Source organism: Muscardinus avellanarius (assembly GCF_963383645.1).
Source record: "Muscardinus avellanarius genome assembly, chromosome: 11".
In the NCBI taxonomy this organism is placed as follows: domain Eukaryota; kingdom Metazoa; phylum Chordata; class Mammalia; order Rodentia; family Gliridae; genus Muscardinus; species Muscardinus avellanarius.
The window spans coordinates 916,050-935,957 of NC_137797.1; the positions used below are offsets into that span (position 1 = coordinate 916,050).

The following is a 19,908-nucleotide window of genomic DNA, read 5'->3' on the forward strand; positions in this document are numbered from 1 at the left end:
CACACCTGCCTGGCAGGGCTGGCTAAATTGCTGAGGCTGACCTTGAACCTGTGATCCTCCTGTTGTGGCCTCCCAAGTACTGGGATTCCTGGCATTCACTGAGAAGGGGCTGTCTCCTCCTCTCCCCTGTTCAGTGGAGGAGGGCTAAACGTCTTTTCATCTCTCATGAGACCGTGCCTTGCCTTTGCTGTGTGTTGAGCAGGATTCTTCAGGTTGTTGGTTGGTATCTGTTTCCCCAAGGTGGAAGAGCTTCTTTCCCTGGACCGCCCTGGCATATCTGGTCTCAGATCAACAGACCTCCGTAGAACAGAGACGGTAATTGCAGTCAGGGCCCCTTGGCTGGGCCTGCTCCCACCAGTGGTGTATCTGGAGGGAGTACCAGCTTCAAGGTGGGTGACCTTGGCTGTGGTACTTACTTAACCTGTTCTCTGGGTGCAGTGGGGCTCCAGCCCCCACCTGGGATGCTGGGCTGAACAGAGCTGCCCCGTTGCCAGTAGGACATTTGGTGAAGCTCCTGGGCAGTGGTTCTGCCCTGCCCACCCACGTGGAGGAAGGTCTCGCTGGCTGAGGAGGGGCCAGGCTCTGTTTTGGGCGGACAGCCTCTTTTCCCCAGACCAGCTGGGGGCTCCTTCGTTGCCACTACACAGTCACCAATCCTCTGAAATCACTTTGGGCCGGGCGTGGTGGCGCAGGCTTGTAATCCCAGCACTTGGGAGGCTGAGACAGGAGGATCGCGGTTCGTGGCCAGCCCCAGCTGCTTGGTGAGGCCCTCTGCAAGTCAGTGAGACCCCTGTTTCAAAAATAAAGAATAAAAACTAGGGCTGGGGGTGTAGCTCGGAGGTAGCATGCCCCTGCGTTCCACCCTCAGCACCACAAAACAAAAAAACACTTTGGGCCTTAATCTTAGAATGAAGCATCTGAGAAAACCCACTAAACTGCCGAGTTTAAGTCAAAGGCCAAAGTGGAAGCAGCACCGCTGCCCCTCCTCTGGGCCAGCACACTCTCTCCCTTCCCTGCCAGCGCCCGCTGCCTACATCGGGGGCCGTGCACTCCGGGTGCTGGCTCAGCTCACCCCGGCTGGAGTGTCCACCTGTCTAGTGCCACCTGGGGGCCCCCAAACTGGTTATCCACCTTCCCCCCGGGGCCCCACTCCTCGGCCCTCCTCGGGACCCTCTGGCTGTCCAGCGCCACCCCTTTAGGCACCCATCTGGAGGCCCGCTTCTGGTCTCCCTCCTCGAACCCCCTTCCCCTTGGCAAGTAACTCCAGGTCCCCGCATTCCGGGGACCCTCAAGCGATCCCCGCTCCTTCGTGACGCCACACAGCCCCCGTTCCCCTCGGAGGCCACCCCGCCACCCTCCCGGGGCCCTCCCCGCGGGCCCAGCCCCGGGCCGAGCTCGCGGGGCGCCGGCCTCCCCGCGGCCGCCGCGCAGGCCCGCCGCCTCCCGCCGCCTCCCTCCTTCCCTCCCTCCCTCCCTCCCTCCCTCCTTCCCTCCCTCCCTCCCTCCTTCCCTCCCGCCGCCTCCCTCCTTCCCTCCCTCCTCCCTCCCGCCGCCTTCCTCCTTCCCTCCCTCCCTCCTCCCTCCTCCCTCCTCCCTCCTCCCTCCTCCCTCCCTCCCTCCTCCCTCCCGCCGCCTCCCTCCCTCCTCCCTCCCTCCCTCCTCCCTCCCGCCGCCTTCCTCCTTCCCTCCCTCCTTCCCTCCCTCCCTCCTCCCTCCTCCCTCCTCCCTCCTCCCTCCCTCCCTCCTCCCTCCCGCCGCCTCCCTCCCTCCTTCCCTCCCTCCCTCCTCCCTCCTCCCTCCTCCCTCCTCCCTCCCGCCGCGTCATGGCGGCGGCGGGCGGGGCGCGCCTCGCACGCAGCGCGCCGGGCGGAGCGCTCGCCGCATTGTTTGCTTCGCTGGGGAGCGAGCAGCGCCCCGGCCGGCGTCCGAGCTCCGCGCCGCCCGCGCCCGCGCCCCCCGGCCGGGCCCCGCGCCGGCCCGACCCCGCCGAGCGGGCGCCGCCGCCTCCCCGGCTGCCCGAGCGGCGCCCGGCCGGCGGCCGTTGGGGCCCGCGGCGCCATCGCTCGGCCTCGGCCTCGGCCCCCGCCGCCCGCGGCGCCGAAGGTGAGTGGGCCCGGCCGCCGCCGCCGCCGCCGCGGGCGCCATGTTTGGCGGGCGCATTGTGCGGCCCGGGGAGGGAGGAAGGCCGCGCTCGCCGCGTTATGTAAGCGCCGGCCGGCCGGCCGCCGGGGAGCGCCGCCGCCGCCGCCTTTGTGCCGGCCGGGCGGGCCGGGCGGGCCGGGGCTGAGCCGGGGCGGAGCGCTACCCAGGCCCGAGCCCGGCCCGAGCCACCCCGGCCCGACCCCGGCCCGAGCCCGGCCCGACCCCGGCCCGACCCCGGCCCGCCCGGCCCGCTCGGCGGAACCCCGCCGGCAGTGCGAGCCGAGCGGGAGCGGCGGCGGCTCCCCGGGAGGCCGGCGAGCCCACGGCCGCCGCCGCCCTGCGCAGTGGCGCTCAGACCGCCGAGCGGCCACGCCATGGCGAAGGGCCGGCGGCGCGCCGTGCTCTGGGTTGTGAAGGGCTGTTCCACCTAGAGGTACGTGGTGCTTGGGCCTAGAGGAGAAAATTACACATTGGCCTTTGATCCGGTGAGTAGCAACAGTGCCTCGCCCCCTCCGCCAGCCTGCTCCGGCGCAGCCCGCGTGCGGCCCGGCAGAAGGCATGGCGGGCGCCCTGTCGAGGAGGCCCGGGGCCAGCGGGAGGTGGCTCTGCTGACAGCTCCCCGGAGAGACTCAGGTCGGGATTTGGCTCGTCTCGGTGCCTTCTCTGTGCCTCATTATGTGGAGTTACCACCGAATTGCAATTTAGGAGAGGTTTTTGCGGTATAGCGTGTCTTCACTTGCTGTGACTGTGGGCAGGGTCTTGACAGTGGGGCCCGCTCCGTAAGGGCACCTCCTGAGAGCAGCGGGTGGCGAGGCTGTGGATGTAGGCTCTCCCGGGGACCTAGGTTGGGCTTGCTGACAGGCGCCTCAACTTGGAATATTTGTGAGGAAGTCACTCAGAGCTGTTTCCCGCCAGCAAACTGATGGTCTGGAAGGTCAGCCTGAGCAGCTCCTGCCAGCCACTGCCTCGCTGGTGTGGTGGGCCATAGTTGGCGTCTCCGTTGAGGCAGCCAGTGGCATGTGGACAGTGGAGGTCTCTGGTAGTATTGCCCACCTCCACGGAGAGCAGGTCCTCACAAGTCCCTGAGGCCGAGTGTGCGGCTCGTCCCAGTGATGGGATGGGGTCCCTCGGAGGTGGTTCTGTGGGCGCATGGGCTTTCTGTGGAGCAACGGCTGAGCGTCTTATGGAGTGCCAGGAAGAGAGCAGAGGTGCCCGCTGGCATGTCGTGCCTACTGGATTTACTTGAAAAGGTGGAGGACATGGTCAGGGCTGGAAGTACCCCTGAGGGGCAGGGCAGGTTGGTGCAGCCTGGGGGCGGGGGGGGGTCCGTAGTGAGCTCTGCAGAGGCTGGGCTGGGCCACCCCGGGGTGAAGCGGTCCCCACAGTCCAGTAGCAGGTCTCCTCTTGGGCCCATGCCTCCTCATTGTACAGAGGATGTGTTTGGAGAGAGGGTGGGCGGGCTGTGGCCCGTGTCCTGCCTCGTGTTGGTTGCTGGATCACAGAAACCTTCAGCCTCCAGCAGCGTGTGGTGCTCTTGGGGCTCACAGGGCATTCTTCTGGGCAGCAGAGGAAGAAGAGGTTTAGTGGGAGCACTTCTTGGGACTAGGTAGCCCCTGAGCATGCCTACCTTGCAGTCACAGCCTCTGAACCTGGTGGAATCTGGCCTTCTGTGCAGACTTCTTAGGGGGTGGCCTGGACCTCAGGAAAACAGCTATACTTCTTGGGCTGGAGACCCGGGCCCTTCCCTGCAGGGCTTGTTCCCATCTCTTGGTGACACCTGTTGGCTTGATCTAAAAAGGTGATGGCCGGGCGTGGTGGCACACGCTTGTAATCCCAGCATTTGGGAAGCTGAGACAGGAGGATCGTGGTTCGCGGACAGCCTCAGCTACTTAGGCCCTCTGCAACTTAGTGAGACTCCGTTTCAAGATAATAAAAAACAGGGCAGGAGGTGTAGCTCTGAGGTCAAATGCCCCTGAGTTCCATCCCCAGACCTGAAATAAAATAAAAAACAAAAAGGTGCTGGGCGGGGGTGTGGCGGGAGGCAGCAGGGACTTGAGGGCGGCAGCCCTGTGCCTCCCGTTGCTGCCGCTCCCTCCTTCTGGTCCTGGGAGTCACGCGTGAGTCCTGGGAGAGGTAGTTTGGAAACTCGCTGTGCATGTTTCATTTTGGGGTGTGGAGTTGGTGAGTGCCGCCCAAGAGTACTCTGATGGTTTTCTCAAGCCTGTATGCCTCTGCATGGAGCTCACTTTTCCTTTGGCTTTACCTTAGGTAATTATTGCCAAATGAGGAGGAAAGGACGATGTCATCGAGGCTCTGCAGCGAGGCATCCTTCCTCCCCGTGCAGCATTAAACACTCCCCCACGCGAGAGACACTGACGTACGCTCAGGCCCAAAGGATGGTCGAGATAGAAATTGAAGGGCGCCTGCATCGGATCAGTATTTTTGATCCTCTGGAGATCATATTAGAAGATGACCTCACAGCTCAAGAGATGAGCGAATGCAACAGCAATAAAGAGAACAGCGAGAGGCCCCCCGTTTGCCTAAGAACTAAGCGCCACAAAAACAACAGAGTCAAAAAGAAAAATGAGGCCCTCCCCAGCACCCACGGCACGCCGGCCTCGGCCAGCACCCTTCCGGAGCCCAAGGTGCGGATTGTGGAGTACAGTCCCCCGTCTGCGCCCAGGAGGCCCCCCGTGTACTACAAGTTCATCGAGAAGTCGGCAGAGGAGCTGGACAACGAGGTGGAGTACGACATGGACGAGGAGGACTACGCCTGGCTGGAGATCGTCAACGAGAAGCGGAAGGGCGACTGCGTCTCTGCCGTGTCGCAGAACATGTTTGAGTTCCTGATGGACCGCTTTGAGAAGGAGTCGTACTGCGAGAACCAGAAGCAGGGCGAGCAGCAGTCCCTGATCGACGAGGACGCCGTGTGCTGCATCTGCATGGACGGGGAGTGTCAGAACAGCAACGTGATCCTCTTCTGCGACATGTGCAACTTGGCTGTGCACCAGGAGTGCTACGGGGTGCCCTACATCCCCGAGGGCCAGTGGCTGTGCCGCCACTGCCTGCAGTCCCGGGCCCGGCCCGCCGACTGTGTGCTGTGCCCCAACAAGGGCGGTGCCTTCAAAAAGACAGACGATGACCGCTGGGGACACGTGGTTTGTGCCCTGTGGATCCCAGAGGTCGGCTTCGCCAACACGGTTTTCATCGAGCCCATCGATGGCGTGAGGAACATCCCCCCGGCCCGGTGGAAACTGACGTGCTACCTCTGTAAGCAGAAGGGCGTGGGTGCCTGCATTCAGTGCCACAAAGCGAACTGCTACACGGCATTCCACGTAACCTGTGCCCAGAAGGCCGGCCTGTACATGAAGATGGAGCCTGTGAAGGAACTGGCCGGCGGCAGCACCACCTTCTCCGTCAGAAAGACCGCGTACTGTGACGTCCACACGCCTCCAGGCTGTACCCGGAGGCCTCTGAACATTTACGGGGATGTCGAAATGAAAAATGGGGTCTGTCGAAAAGACAGTTCGGTCAAAACGGTCAGGTCCACATCAAAGGTCAGGAAGAAAGCAAAAAAGGCTAAGAAAACGCTGGCGGAGCCCTGTGCGGGCCTGCCGACTGTGTGCGCTCCCTACATCCCCCCTCAGAGGTAAGCTCCACCGAGCACTGGCAGCACCTGCAGCGCGGGCCTGGGGCCGGGAGTTCTGCCCGCAGGGAGCCCTGCCAGGGGCCACCACACTTTCTAATTGTCCCCTAAAATGCGCTGTGCTCCGGGGGCCTAGATATTGTGAAAAATTTTAATCTGTAGACAAGAGGATTTCGGGTTTCCTTTGTGCCCAGTTGGCCTACAGGATGAGCCAGACGCTCATGGCGAACATGGCCAGGCTCGTGTGTGCGCTCAGTCAGAGCCTGGGTCTCGGGCAGCCCACGCCTTGCTGATGTCCTTAGCACAATCAAGTACAGCTCACATCTCACATTAAAGAACCATATCTGAAATGCTTCAGCTGCCCCTGAAGTGGAGATGACAAGGGCGTTCTGAGAGTGTCAACCATGGGGAGGGAGAGGGTAGCAGTCTTCTCAGTTCGTCCGTCCTTCCTTCCTTCCTTCCTTCCTTTCTTGTACTGGGACTTGAACCCGGGGCATTCTACCTCTGAGCTATACCTCTAGCTCTCTTTAGTTTTTATTTTTGAAATGGTATCACTGAGTTGTTGAGGCTGGCCTCAAACCTCTGATTCTGTTGTCTTAGCCTTCTAAGCCCCGGGATTCCAGGTGTGTGCCATTGCCAGGCTCTTTCTCATTTTCCTGACAGTTTCTTTAGTATTGCAAGCACTGGTCTACAGAAGGGCTTCCTGGCCGAGGGTGCAGTTTCCAAGCTCCTGGAGGCTGGAGTTTGCTCCATCCCACTCTGCTGTGACCCGGGGCTCTTTGAAATCCCCTCTGTCTGCCTTGATCTCACCTCACCCCAACTTGTGTCTTTTTTCTGACTTACTCCTCTTACCTTGAACTCGTTCTTATTTATTTTTTTGTGGTATTGAGGATGGGACCCAGGGACATTCTGTCTCTGAGCTGCACCCCAGCCCTAGTTTTAATCTTTACTTTTGGAACAGGATCTCACCAGGCTGGTTGCTGAGGGCCCCACTCAGTAGCCGAGGCTGACTGAACCTGCAATCCCAAGTATTGGGATGCACCACCATGACTGGCTCCTTATCTTTTTTTTTGTGTGTGTGGTACTGGGGGTGAGACCCAGGGGCTTTCTACCTCCGGGCTATACTTCCAGACCAGTTTTGTACTTGATTTGGAAACAGGGTCTCCCTAAGTTGCTCTCGTAGCTGGGGCTGGCTTCCAACCTGCGATCCTCCTGTCTCAGCCTCCAAGCGCGGGGATGACAAGCGTGCCCACCACGTCTGGCTTGGCTCCCTTATCTTTAAAAATACTTTTCCCGAGCCGGGCGTGGTGGTGCGCACTTCTAATTCCAGCATTCGGGAGGCTGACACAGGAGGATCGCGGTTTGCAGCCAGACTCAGCTACTCAGTGAGGCCCTTTGCAACTCAGTGAGACCCTGTTTCAAAAATAAAGAATAAGAAATAGGGCTGGGGGTGTCGCTGGGAGGTAGAATGCCACTGGGTTCCATACCCAGTACCCACCCCCCCAAAAAAAACTCTTTGCAGCTGAGCAGGGTGGCGTACACCCATAATCCCAGCCCGCTGCGAAGGCCGAGGTAAGAAGATCACACATTTGAGGCCAGCCTGAGCAATTTAGCAAGACTCCATCTTAAAATGAACCAAAAACTGGGTGCAATCTCATTATTTTGGGAAGCTGAGATGGTAGGACCATAGGTTTGAGACAGCCTCAGCAACTTAGACTGAGCGGCCTAAGGAGATTCTATTTCCAAATAAAAATAAGGCCGGGTGTGGTGGCACATGCGTGTAATCCCAGCATTCAGGAGGCTGAGACTGGAGGATCGCGGTTCAAAGACAGCCTCAGCTACTTAGTGAGGCCTTTTGAAACTCAGTGAGACCCTGTTTCAAAATAAAGAATAAAAAAATAGGGCTGGGGGTATAGCTCGGAGGTGGAATGCCCCTGGGTTTTATCCCCAGAACTGCAAAAAGAAGAAGAAAATTACAGACTTTGAGGATCTTTTTATTAACATAGGATCTGTCTTTAGCACTGAGTATTAGCCTTTGCCACTGTTTTCTCAGTAGATGTTCATATTTTGCGGCAGGCTGTGATGAAGGTGTTGTTACAGGGGTACGCGAGCCCACCACCTGGGTGGGAGGCGTGCAGGGGTTTGCCTGCCACTAGGGGAGAGGTTTCATCGCAAGAGGAGTGAGCACCAACTTTGTATTCGCAGTTAGAGCTGTGTAAATGTTACTTTAATGCTGACTTTTTCTCTAGACGAAGTCTGTCTTTTCATAAAGCGCACATACTATAGAATTCGCAAACTCGAGTGACTAAGAAGTGCTTGTAATCTCTCATTCAGACAGACTCCTTGCAAAACCAAGGGCATGTTTGCAGTTCAGTCAGCTTGATTTAAAAGACAGTTTCACTGGGATTTTTGCCTGAGTCAAAAAGGACAAAATTGTATCAAGAGCTTTAAAGAGACTGAACAATTTCAGCTTTACCAAAATCGAAATAAAGAAACAAAAATGCAGTCTAAGAACAAAAAGTCTAGAGTGCTCCCTTCTCTGGCCCTGGGCTTGCTGGGACCCCATGCCCTGGCCGTGGTCCCCAGAATGAAGGTTTTGGGAGCATAGAGTGCCCGGTGGACTGGGCAGGGGAAGCCTCTGCAGATGGGGAGCAGGGGCGCCTGTGGTCCCTGGTAGCCGGGGCTCAGCGTCCACCCAGAGGTCCAGCCGGGCCTGTGTTCTTTCTTTCCTTTACCTAATCTAATTTAGGAAGAAACATTTGAGCTTTGAGTAGAGACGAAATGCTCGCCTGACGAGGTGTGTGTGCGCAGGCCTTGCGGTGTGGCTTGCTCAACGTCTAGGGAGGTCCAGGCGTGTCAGGCCACCTTGCTGCTCCTCAACCTCTTGGCTGCCTGGCGTCGGCCCCACTTGGGGGTGTGGGGGCTGCCCTGCGCAGTGCTGGTTGTAGCTAGAGGCTGAGGTTTACTGGCTGCTGTCAGTAGCCAGGTTTGCAGCCCCATTCTTGCAAGGCCTTGGGTGCGAGCATGGCCCTTGGGATGCCACGTGCACTTGTCTAGGCTGTGTTCCCGGGGCCTCTGGGCAGGCCAGCCTAGGGTGGCCCTCCTGGTGTGTAAGTGACACAGCCATCTAAGCAGTTAGGACATCTTAGAAAAAAAAGGGTTTCCTCAATTTTTTTTTTTTTTTTGGTGGTACTGGGGATGGAACCCTTCTACCTCCGGGGTACACTCCCAGACCTATTGTTATATTTTTGATTTGGAAACAGGGTCTCTTAAGCCAGCAAGGCTGGCTTTGAACCTGTGCGATCTTCCTGTCTCCACCTCCCAAGTGTGGGAATTACAAGCATGCGCCACCAAGCCCGGCTTATTTATTTATTTTAATATTTAGCATTTTTTTTTTTTTTTTTTTTGGTGGTACTGGGGATCGAATCCAGGGGCATTCTACCTTTGAGCTACACTCCCGACCCTATTTCTTTATTCTTTATTTGGAAACAGGGTCTCACTAAGTTGCAGAGAGCCTTACTAAGTAGTTGAGGCTGGCTTCGAACCTGAGATCTTCATGTCTCAGTCTCCTGAGTGCTGGAATTTCAAGCGTGTACCACCATGCCTGGCAATGTTTAACATTTCTAAACCACACAGATTACTTTTTTTTTTTTTTTTGTGGTGCTGGGGATTGGACCCAGGGGCATTCTACCTCCAAGATATACCCCCAGCCCAATTTTTTATTCTTTATTTTGAAACAAGGTCTCATTAAGTTGCAGGGGGACTCACTAAGTAGCTGAGGCTGGCCAGAACCTGCTGTCCTCCTGTCTCAGCCTCCTAAGTGCTGGGATTACAAGCATGCACCACCACACCCAGCTATAGATTGCTTTTAATTTCTCCAAGCCATAGATTCTGGAGATCAGATCTAAGATATTTCTGGCCTTTTTTTTTTCTTTTGGTACTGACATCAAACCCAGGGACATTCTCCTTCCCAGATATACCCTTGACCCTTTTTTGGGGGGGTCTGGGGATGGAACCCAGAGGCATTTGACCTCTGAGCTACACCCCCAGCCCTATTTTTATTCTTTATTTTGAAATAGGGTTTCACTAAGTTGTGGAGGGCCTCGCTAAGTAGCTGAGGCTGCCTGCGAACCGCGATCCTCTGGTCTCATCCTCCTGAATGCTGGGATTACAAGCAGTGCCACCACGCCCGGCTGCCCGTGGCCCTTTTTATTGTTGTTTTGAAACAGAGTCTTGCTGAGTCGCTGGGGGTTTCACTAAGCTACTGAGGCTAGTCTTAAACTTACGATCCTTTGAGCCCAGCCTCCCAAGTACTGAGATTACAGATGCATGCAGTGGGTCTGGTTAAGGGTCTCCCTGCGTGGCCCACCCATTCAGGAACTTTGTCTGGGGTAGGTGCTGGGAGGCACTGTTTCTGTTGGTGGCTGCCTGGAGGTGGCTCCTTGGGAGCTGTCTGGTGGCACCTGCCCTAGCCCTATTTGGACCTTCCCCGGCATGGCTGAGTGCTGTGTTCTACCTTGGAGGGCATTGTGGCTTCCTTTTCTTTTATTTTTCTTCAGTATTGGGGGTGAAACCCAGGGGCATTCTACCTCTGAGCTACACCCCCAGCCCAATTTTTTTGTTCTTTATTTTGAAACAGGGTCTCACTGAGTTGTAAAGGGCCTGGCTAAATAGTAGCTGAGGCGTGATCCTCCTGTCTCTGCCTCGGAATGCTGGGATTACAAGCGTGCGCCACCGCGCCTGGATGTGGGTTTCTTTTTTTTTTTCTTTTTCTTTTTTGGTGGTACTGGGGTTCCTGGAAGCCCTTCTACTCCGGGCTACACTCCCAGACCTATTTTTACATTTTTATTTGGAAACAGGGTCTCCTAAGCCTGGATGTGGGTTTCTTGATTGGTCTGGCAGAGCTGGTCCTGGCCCAGCTGCAGAGCTTCTGAGCTCCAGTGTCTCAGACTCATGCCTTTGGTTGCCGTGTCTTCCTCTATTTCTAAGAAGCTTTCTAAGACAGGAACGGTCACCTGCTGCTTCGTGACGCTGTGTTCTGAGAGGTGCACCCTTGGGTGACTTCCACTGTACTTGTGCCACCTTCGCATGGTGCCTACACAGACCTAGAGTGTTTCGGGCGTCACGTGCTAAACACGAGCCGCGTGAGTCAGCTGCCAGTGTAACACGCATGCTGTTTTACTCAAAATTTTTGTAAGTAGAAGGAGATCACTTTATTTCTGTATTATTTGTTTTGTGGTACTGGGGATTGAATTCAGCACATTCTGCCTCTGAGCTGCATTCTCTTTGTTTTTATTTTGAGGCGGCCTCAGTTTCTGAGGCTAGCTGCAAGCTGGCGGTCCTCTTGTCGCCAGCCTCCCAAGTGCTAGGGTTACAGGCGTGTGCCACCGCACCTGGCTGGGAGACCAAACAACAAGCGAAGGCACAAGCCAGTACGCGTGGTCTGTTTTCATTACCAAGTGCCGTGTGCTGTGCTGTCCCAGGACTGGCAGTGCAGTAGGTTTGTTTACACTGCTGTCGCCTCGTACGTTTGGGTTAGGATGTTAACGCTGGATTTGGTTAGCACATGCCTGTAGTCACTCAGGAGGCTGAGGCAGGAGAGGTGCTTGAGCCCAGGAGCTTCCAGACCAGCCAGCATAGTAAGACCCTATTAAGTAAAAATAGTAAGACCATATTAAGTAAAAAGTTAGGCCTGGTATGGTGGTGCACACTTGTAATCCCTGCGCATGGGAGGCGGAGACAGGAGGATCTCATAGGTTCGAAGCCTCACTGGTTTAAGAGACCCTGTTTCCAGATTAAAAATATAAAATAGGTCTAGGAGTGTAGCCCGGAAGTAGAAGGCCCCTGGGTTCCATCCCCAGTACCACCAAACAATAAAGAATAAAAAATAAGGCAGGGGCTGGGTGTGGTGGCGCACGCGTGTAATCCCTGCGCTTGGGAGGCAGAGACAGGAGGATTGCTGTTTCCAAATAAAAAAGTATAAAATAGGTCTGGGAGTGTAGCCCAGAGGGAGAAGGGTTTCCAGGAACCCCAGTACCACCAAAAGAAAAAAAAAAAGAGATCTTTAGCTCCACTAAGAGACTACCTTTATATTTATGCTCAGTCATTGACTGAATTATAGTGTGTGACTCTGACTTAAAATCAGAGGAAAAAATAAGGAAAGTCTAAAGAAGAAAGTTCCTTTTTTTTTGCTGGGGTTGCAGGCACGTGTCAGCACACCCAGCTGCTAGAGACTACTTTGATTTATCAAGTACAGCACACCAGTCATTTTGGAAGCCTGTGGTACTCTCAGCCCTCCCGTCTTCACGTGGCGCTGGTGTGAATTTGGGACGGGTGCATTCGTATGTACACACATGTTCTGGACTGGGTTCTGTTTTCCCTCCTCCATGGGTGCTGTGCTATCAGGACCCTCAGCGTGAGGGTGGCTGTGCCCGTGTTCCCCGCGTGGCCCTGCACCTCTGCAGCCCTGTCTGGGGTGGAGGCCGAGGGTTCTTGAGAGTGGGCCTTGGTAGCTGCGGACAGCCTGGGCAGGGCTTGCTGCTGCCCTGTGCTGCACTGTGCATACCAGTCCTGGTACCTCTTGCCCTCCTGGTTTAGCTTATTTTCTCAGTTTAGTGACATTTGTAAAAAGTTCTTTTTAAATTTGTAACTCTTTAGACCTGTTCTGCAACTCAGTTTCAAAAGTTCCTGCTCCAGCTGGGTACAGTGGCCCTGGGTTGTAATCCCAGTAGACTGGAGAGTTTCAGGTTCGAGCAGGCTACTTAGTGAAGCCCTCCACAATTCAGACTGTTTAAAAATAAATAAGATAGGGCTGGGGTGTGGCTTGGAGGTAGAATGCCCCTGGATTCTTAAAAAAAAAGTTTCTGCACCCTGCAATCTTCCCTGGTCTGTTCCTCCCTTTCCATGGTTTAGAAGAAAGTCCTAGTCAGTCAATTCCACCCATGAACATTCAGCATATACGTAATTTTTGCGGGGCTGGAGCTACTGGAGATTGAACCCAAAGATATTCTACCGCTGAGCTACACGCCAGCCCTATTTTTAATTATTGTTTTTTATTTTGAAACAGCCTCACTAAGTTGCTTTGGGTCTTGCTAATGTTAGGGTGAAAATAGAGTTCCGGGGTTTAGGAGGGAGGTAAAAACACCAACCGGGTTATCAGAGACCGCTGTTTTATTCGGACCTAGCACCCTCCAGAGAGTCAGCGGGCCGTGGGGCCAGGCCTCTGGAAAGTTGCGCACAGGCTGAGTCACGTGGGGGATCAGAAGCCCCGATGTGTCATAGGCATGCAGATTCTCGCGACATCTGTAGCATCGCGATGTTTGGAGTCTCGAGTCTCGGGATATCTCCGCTTCTGGCTTCCGCTTCCTGTTCCACTGTGAGAGCAGGTGGAGGAGGGACCCAACTTATCAGCTAAGGTGAGGCTGGGCTTAAACCTGCGATCCTCCTGTCTCAGCCTCCCAAGTACTGAGATTGGAGACATGTGCCACCATGCTTAGCTTGTGTATTGATTCTTAAAACCATAACCAGAGTTTTATAGTGTCTGATGGAAGAAGTCTGATTGGTCGTATCAGTCCTTTCCCACACAGAGTGGGGTAGAAAGTTGTGTTTCTTCCAGAGGTCGCTGGGCCTAATGGGCGTCATTGTTAAGAAGGCATGAGGGGCCCAGTTTCACCTCCCTCACACACCCCAAGCTGTCAGTGCTCCGGCCACTTTGCAGGACAAGCTGGTCTTCTGGGACGCTGTGGCCTGGGGGGTGTGGTGTGAGGGGAGGTGGGCTGCGGTATCCCTCCTCGGGTTACTGGCTACGAACCCCAGCCTCTTCCCTGTGAAGCAGGTGGGCGGCAGCCGAGGCGGCTGCTGCACTGTCCGTGTTCCTGTGCAGCCAGTGTTCTGCAGGACACACAAGTGTGTCTTGTGTGGCTTGACTCTGCTGTTAGGACCTCCTTAACATCGCAGCAAAAGTTCATGGCTTTCTCTTAAAAATCTATTAGATTAGTCAGACGTGGTGGCGCATGTTTGTAATCCTAGTACTTGGGAGGCTGAGATGGGAGGATCACACGGCTACTTACGCCTTGCTTCAAAATAAAGAATAAGGTAGGGTTGGGAGTGTAACTCAGAGATAGAATGCCCCTGGGTTTAGTCTTCAGGAAAAAAACAGACACACAAACACCTGTTAGATTTCTTTGCAGGTAACTTGCTTTGTTAGTGTAGTGTATTCTTTAAAATTAGCACTTGTGGTTTTTTGCATAGATCTGGGATTTTTGTTTCTGTCTAGACTGAGGTAATGCAGTATGAATCTTCTTGTGTTATCTTTGTGGACATTGTGGAATGACAGTCTGGGCAGGTTTTCCCCATCAAAATGCCTGGATGTGCCGGGCGTGGTGGCGCACGCTTGTCATCCCCGCGCTTGGGAGGCGGAGACAGGAGGTTCGCGCTGGTTCGGAGCCGGCCTTGCTGGCTTAAGAGACCCTGCTTCCACATAAAAAAGTTAAAAAATAGGTCTGGGAGTGTAGCCCGTGGGAGTGCAGCCTGGAGGTAGAAGGGCTTCCAGGAACCCCAGTACCACACACACACACAAAAAGATGCCTAGATGTGCCTGGAGAGTTGAGTGGAAAGCATTCAGCTGAGGTTGCACAGGGCACTTAAGGTTTTTTTTTTTTTTTTTTTTTTTTTTTTACTTTTATTGGTGTGTTAAGTCTCAACATCTTAATGTAGTTCGTAGTGATAATGACATACACGCACACAGCACTTGGGCTTCCCTTGGCGTATAGGATTTTATAAACTCTTAAGCCAGATGTGGTGGTGCATTCCTGTAATCCCGGGACTTTGGAGGCTGAGACAGGAGGGTCACAGGTTTCAGGACGGTTTCAGCAACCTGATGGACCCTGTTTCAAAAATAATATAACAAGGCACAGGGGCAATTGTCAGCGAAAGAATGCCTCAGCGTTCAATCCCTAGTGCCACTGCACACACACACACAAAGAATGCTCTTTTAAGTAAGCAGGCTCGTCTTTATTTCTGTTCAGTCATAAAAACAAGTTTGTAATATTTTTTAAATTTTTTGAATAATTTTGGAGAGACTTAAAATTTGTTAGTACTCTTTATAGATGTGTGTGTGTGTGTGTGTGTGTGTGCGCGCGCACACACGCTTGCTTGTGATTGAACCCAGGAGATTTCTTTGAACCACCCTGCCAGCCCTACTTTATTTTTAAATTTCGAAACAGCGTCTTGCTAAGTTACTGCATGCTAGCCTCCCATATACGGGGATACAGGTGTGTGCCACCACACCCGGCTTATCAGTTCTTTTTAAAACAGATTTACTGAGAATACAATCTACACATCATAAAATTTTCAGCTGGCTTTTGTGCATTTTTTTACACAACCAATTATATTTTATTTTACTTTTATTTATTTATTTATTTTGGTGGTACTGGGGGTGGAACCCAGAGGCTTTCTACCTCCGGGCTATACTCCCAGACCTTTTTCTAATTTATTTGGAAACAGGGTCTCGCTAAGTTGCTGAGAGCCTCACTAAGTAGTTGAGGCTGGCTTTGAATCTGTGCGATCCTCCTGTCTCAGCCTTCCAAGCGCGGGGACCACAAGTGTGCTACCACGCCCAGCTACACAACCAATTTTAGAACATCTCATTACTCCAGAAAGACGGCGTGTCCCCTTCTCCCTTCCTTGGCGCTGGCAGCCTGTTCTGGGCGGTCTCTAATCAACGGCATTCTGTATTATTTGTCCTTCTGTGCCTGTCTGCTTTCCTGGGCATGGCTTTTTCAAGGTCTTCCCATGTTGTACATGGATTTTGCTGGATTCCTTTTTATGACTGAATAATATTCTGTTGTATGTACTTAACATCCTTGGCATGAGAAGACTGGGCCCCATTTAAAAAGAAATCTACACTTTTAAGAAAAATCTGCTCATCTGTTGGCAGATACGCAGCTTGATCTGCTTTTCTGCTGTGAACAGTTCTGCTCTGAACATTTGTACCAATTTTTATGTGGACATAGGCTTTCGTCTTCTCTTGAGGATGTTCCTGGGAGTGTGATTGCTGGTCCTAATGGTCTGAGGCCCCGCCAGTCTGATTTTCAAAGCAGCGGCCACTCTGCGTCTGACCGGCCGTCTCTGGTCATAGCCGCCCGATGGTGCGAAGTAATAACTCGTGGTGGTTTGATTTGCAGTTCCTTGATGGCTGAGAGTGCTGAGTGCATCTTATTGTACTTGTTGGCAATTTGTGTGTTTTCTTTGGAGGAAAGTCTGTTGTGATCCTTTGTTTTTTGTTACCTGACTTTTTGTTGAGATACTAGACTTCTATCAGCTATATCTGTAAGCATTTCCTACCTTTGCATTCCGTATATCTTTATTATTTGTGGTCCTGGGGATTCAGCCCTGGGGCTTCTACCTCTGGGCTATATCCCCAGCCCTATTTTATTTTTATTTTGAAATGATTTAGGTCTATGAGAGTCTCACTAGTTCCCGAGGCCATCCTCAAACCTGCGAACCTCCCGCCTCAGCCTCCTCAGTACTAGAATCGCCCTGCCTTGGTGTACCTTTGCCTCTCTTCATGGTGTCCTTGGAAGCTTAGCCGTTTTCAGAGTTTAGGGTGTCCACCTCGTGCTCCTTCTCTCTCCCTGCCTTGGGGATGTGTCTGATAGGAGTCTAGGCTATTTCATTTTGACACAAGGTCTTCATTACTTGCCTGGTTGCCCTCCGACTGGTGCTCCTGCCCGAGCCTCCTGAGGTGGGGTTGCCTGTGTGTGCCGCCCTGCAAAGCTCTTGTTTCTCTTTGGTTGCTCACGCGTTGCGTCAGTCCTGGGTCATTGGACAGGCGCTTCAGTGCCTGGCACTGTGCATCTGTGGCCGTGGTGCCACATCACACCCAGGGACGAGCCCGCAGCATCTCCCGGGCCGCCTAGGCCTGTGTCACTGCGGCCGTCTGCCTCACACGGGCCTCTCTTCCACGAGCTGCCTGCGTTCCCAGTGCTCTGCCCTGTGGTGTTTCAGTGAGGTGAGTGTTGGGCGCATGCGGTGGGTGGGCGGTCGGGGCAGGACAGCACGCTGCCGCCTTGGCCAGGTGGGGCTGGGTGAGGTGCCCAGGGCTCCCTGCCCTCAGCACTGGGTTTCGTCAGGGTCTGCTAGCGGCGGAGCTGAGATGGCCTGTTGGCAAGGCCATGGCACGTCTGGCTGCAGAGGGGCTGTGCAGCCCCCTGGAAGACTCATCTTGCCTCTGGCCTGCCCCGGCACTGTGCAGTGTCTTGAAGGGCTGCCGGCCCCTCCCAGGACGCCTGGCAAAGCCAGAGAGCGGGCTCAGCTGCTGGGCCTTGGTAGCCTGGTCTGCAAGAGGAAGGCAAGGGTGTCCCCACCATCAGGGAGTAGTAGTCGGGCCTGCCTGTGCTCGTTATGTCTGCTTAGAATAAAGACTTGCCGGGCGCAGTGGCGCAGGATTGTAATCCCTGGGCTTGGGAGGCTGAGACAGGAGGATCGCACAGGTTCGAAGCCAGCCTCAGCTACTGAGTGAGGCTCTCAGCAACTTAGTGAGACCCTGTTTCCAAGTAAAGTATAAAATAGGTCTGGGAGTATAGCCTGGAGGTAGAAAAGCCCCTGGGTTCCACCCCCAGTACCACCAAAAAATACATAAATAAATAGGCTTCGTGGCGGCAGCTCCAGTTGGGCCCCCGCTGCCCTTGGCCGTCCCTTCTGGCCTCCCTCCAGCACGGTGGGAGCCGGGCGTCCCCGGCCAGCACGTGGACGTGCTCAGCAGTCACTCCTGACGCAGTCCAGTCTTTAACCGACCCATGTGGAGGTGAGCTCCGTTTTCACCGTGGATCCTCTGCCTGTGCTAGGGATCCGTGATGCTGTGGCACAGGGCCTGTCCTGGAGGGCCCTGCCTCCCAGCCAAGTCTCGGTGTCCCGGGTGAGATGATGGGTGGCGTTGACTGGATTGGGACTGCATTTTTCTCAACTTTGGAGTCATCCTGTCAGGTTTCTTGACAGACTTTCCTGGAAAGCTGGAAATTCCCAGCCCCGCTGGCTTGACACTGCTTGAGGTTGATTAATGTGCGATACCGTCTTCCCCGCCCTAGCAGACCTTCTCTGTGACGGTCAGCCTCTGGCAGTGTGTCGTTTCTCCCCGCCCCGAGCTGTGCATCCGAACCTGTTGGTGGGCGGTCCTCCTGTGCCCGCGGCGGTCCTCCCGTGCCTGCTGTTCTCGTGGGAGCTCCTGGCACTCCTGGTTTGGTGCTGCCGGCCGCGCCTCGCCCTTTGAGAGGCTCAGGTCAGGCCTCTGTGCCTGGCCCCCTCCCTGGTCGGGGCTGCCGACACGGGCTCCCGTGCTCGGGAGCTGCGGCCCCGGGCGCCACCACTGTGCTTTGGTCCCGTGCCTCCTGAGGAGCTGGCTGTGCCCTTCTCTGTCATGCTTCCTGCTCTTTCAATTCCTACTCCGAAGACTCGTTAAACTCTTGATTCAGTTTCTAAAATCTTTTTATTTCCGAAGTAATTATTATATCTGTTTTCTCCACAAGGCAGTTTTGCTAAATCATTTTCTTGCAGATTTATTTTACAATTTACAAGTTTCAGATTTATTGGCATAAAGGTGAATGATTATATTAGTTTTAAAAATTTATTTTGGGCCGGGCGTGGTGGCGCACGCTTGTAATCCCCGCACTTGGGAGGCGGAGACAGGAGGATCGCGCAGGTTCGAAGCCAGCCACGCGCGCTGGCTTAGGAGACCCTGTTTCCAAAATGAAAATGTAAAAATAGGTCTGGGAGTGTAGCCCGGAGGTAGAAGGGCTTCCAGGAACCCCAGTACCACAAAAAAAAAAAAAAAAAAATTATTTTGGTGGCATTGGGGATTGAAGCCAGGAGCTTTCTACCTCTGAGCTCTACCCCCAGCCATATTTTATTTTTTATTTTGAAACGGGGTCTCACTAATGTCTGAGAGCATTGCCAAGTTGCTGAGACTGACCTCAAACCTGTGATCCTGTCCCAGCCTCCCTGTAACTAGGATCACAGGTATGCTCCGCACGCCCAGCTCTCCTAGGCACTTCATTTGGCTTCTGGTTTGTCTTCCTATCCCTTGCATTGTTTTGGTCTTTGACCTGACTGGGGCAGAGTCTGCTAGTCTTTTCCCCTTGACAGGGTTTTGGTTTTGTTGGGGTCCTGTGTATGTGTATTTTGTGCAGTGTTGGGTGCCACTGAGCAGCACTCCCAGCTCAGTCCTGACGTCTTTTGTTTGTGTTGTTTTTTTTGCGGTACTAGGGATGGAACCCAGGGGCGCATTCTACCTCTGAACTATACCCCCAGCCCTGTATTTTATTCTTTATTTTGAAACAGGGTCTCACTGAGTTGCGGAGGGCTTCACCAAGTAGCTGAGGCTGGCCGTGCAATCCTCCGTCTGCGCCTCCTGGCATCACAAGCGTGCGCCCACGCCCACAGTCCTGACATCTTCCTGGTAGTCTCCAAGCCTCAGGTTCCGTTCCAGCACTTCTCGTGGTTTCCATGCTCTTGTGTTGCTGGTGTCTGGGACTCCTCCACGCCCTCCAAGCAGCCCTGCACGCCGGGCCTTGTTGGCCCCCACTACCCGTTTCGTCTCTGTTCTCCCCAGCGTGACATCGGGACCGTGCGAGCAGGCGCTCGGCTTCTCTGCATCTTGATCCAGCCTCCGGGCCTCCTTGTGTGTCTCAGAGGTGCCTGTGCCTCTCAGTCCTCTCATTGGAGTCTGTTTCCTCGTAATTCGTGTATCCACACTGAGACGGGAGCCCAAGTCTTTGTAGACAGGAGGGCGCGCTTCCGTTTCTTCCCCTCTGTATTTCAGAATTCTTCAGATTCTTGCTCACGTGAGCCCCCAAATTGTTTTTTTTGGAACTGGGGATTGAATCTAAGGGAGCTCTACCACTGAGCTGTATGCCTAGACCCCCCCCCCCTTTTTTTTTTTTGCTGTGCTGGGGATGGAACCCCGGGGCATTCTACTTCCACGCTGTACTCCCAGCCTTTTATTTTATTCTTTATTTTGAAACAGGGTCTCACCGAGTTGCAAAGGGTGTCACTAAGTAGCTGAGGCTGGCTGCGAACCCGGATCCTTCTATATCAGCCTCTCAAGTACTGGGATTACAAGTGTG

At 54.3% G+C, this 19,908-nt stretch overlaps 1 protein-coding gene across 5 annotated transcripts in view; it reads left to right on the plus strand.

Moving 5' to 3' along the window:
* Positions 1 to 4,424: 4,424 nt before the first annotated feature.
* BRD1 (bromodomain containing 1) overlaps positions 4,425 to 19,908 on the plus strand; it is a gene marked incomplete at both ends in the record, with an annotated part of 41,165 nt that continues 25,681 nt past the window's right edge. For all 5 annotated transcript variants that reach the window (XM_080705213.1, XM_080705217.1, XM_080705215.1 and 2 more), the window contains one exon: positions 4,425 to 5,791. In XM_080705213.1, coding sequence (XP_080561339.1) covers positions 4,425 to 5,791 — 1,367 coding nt within the window. The remainder of the gene's footprint in view (positions 5,792 to 19,908) is intronic.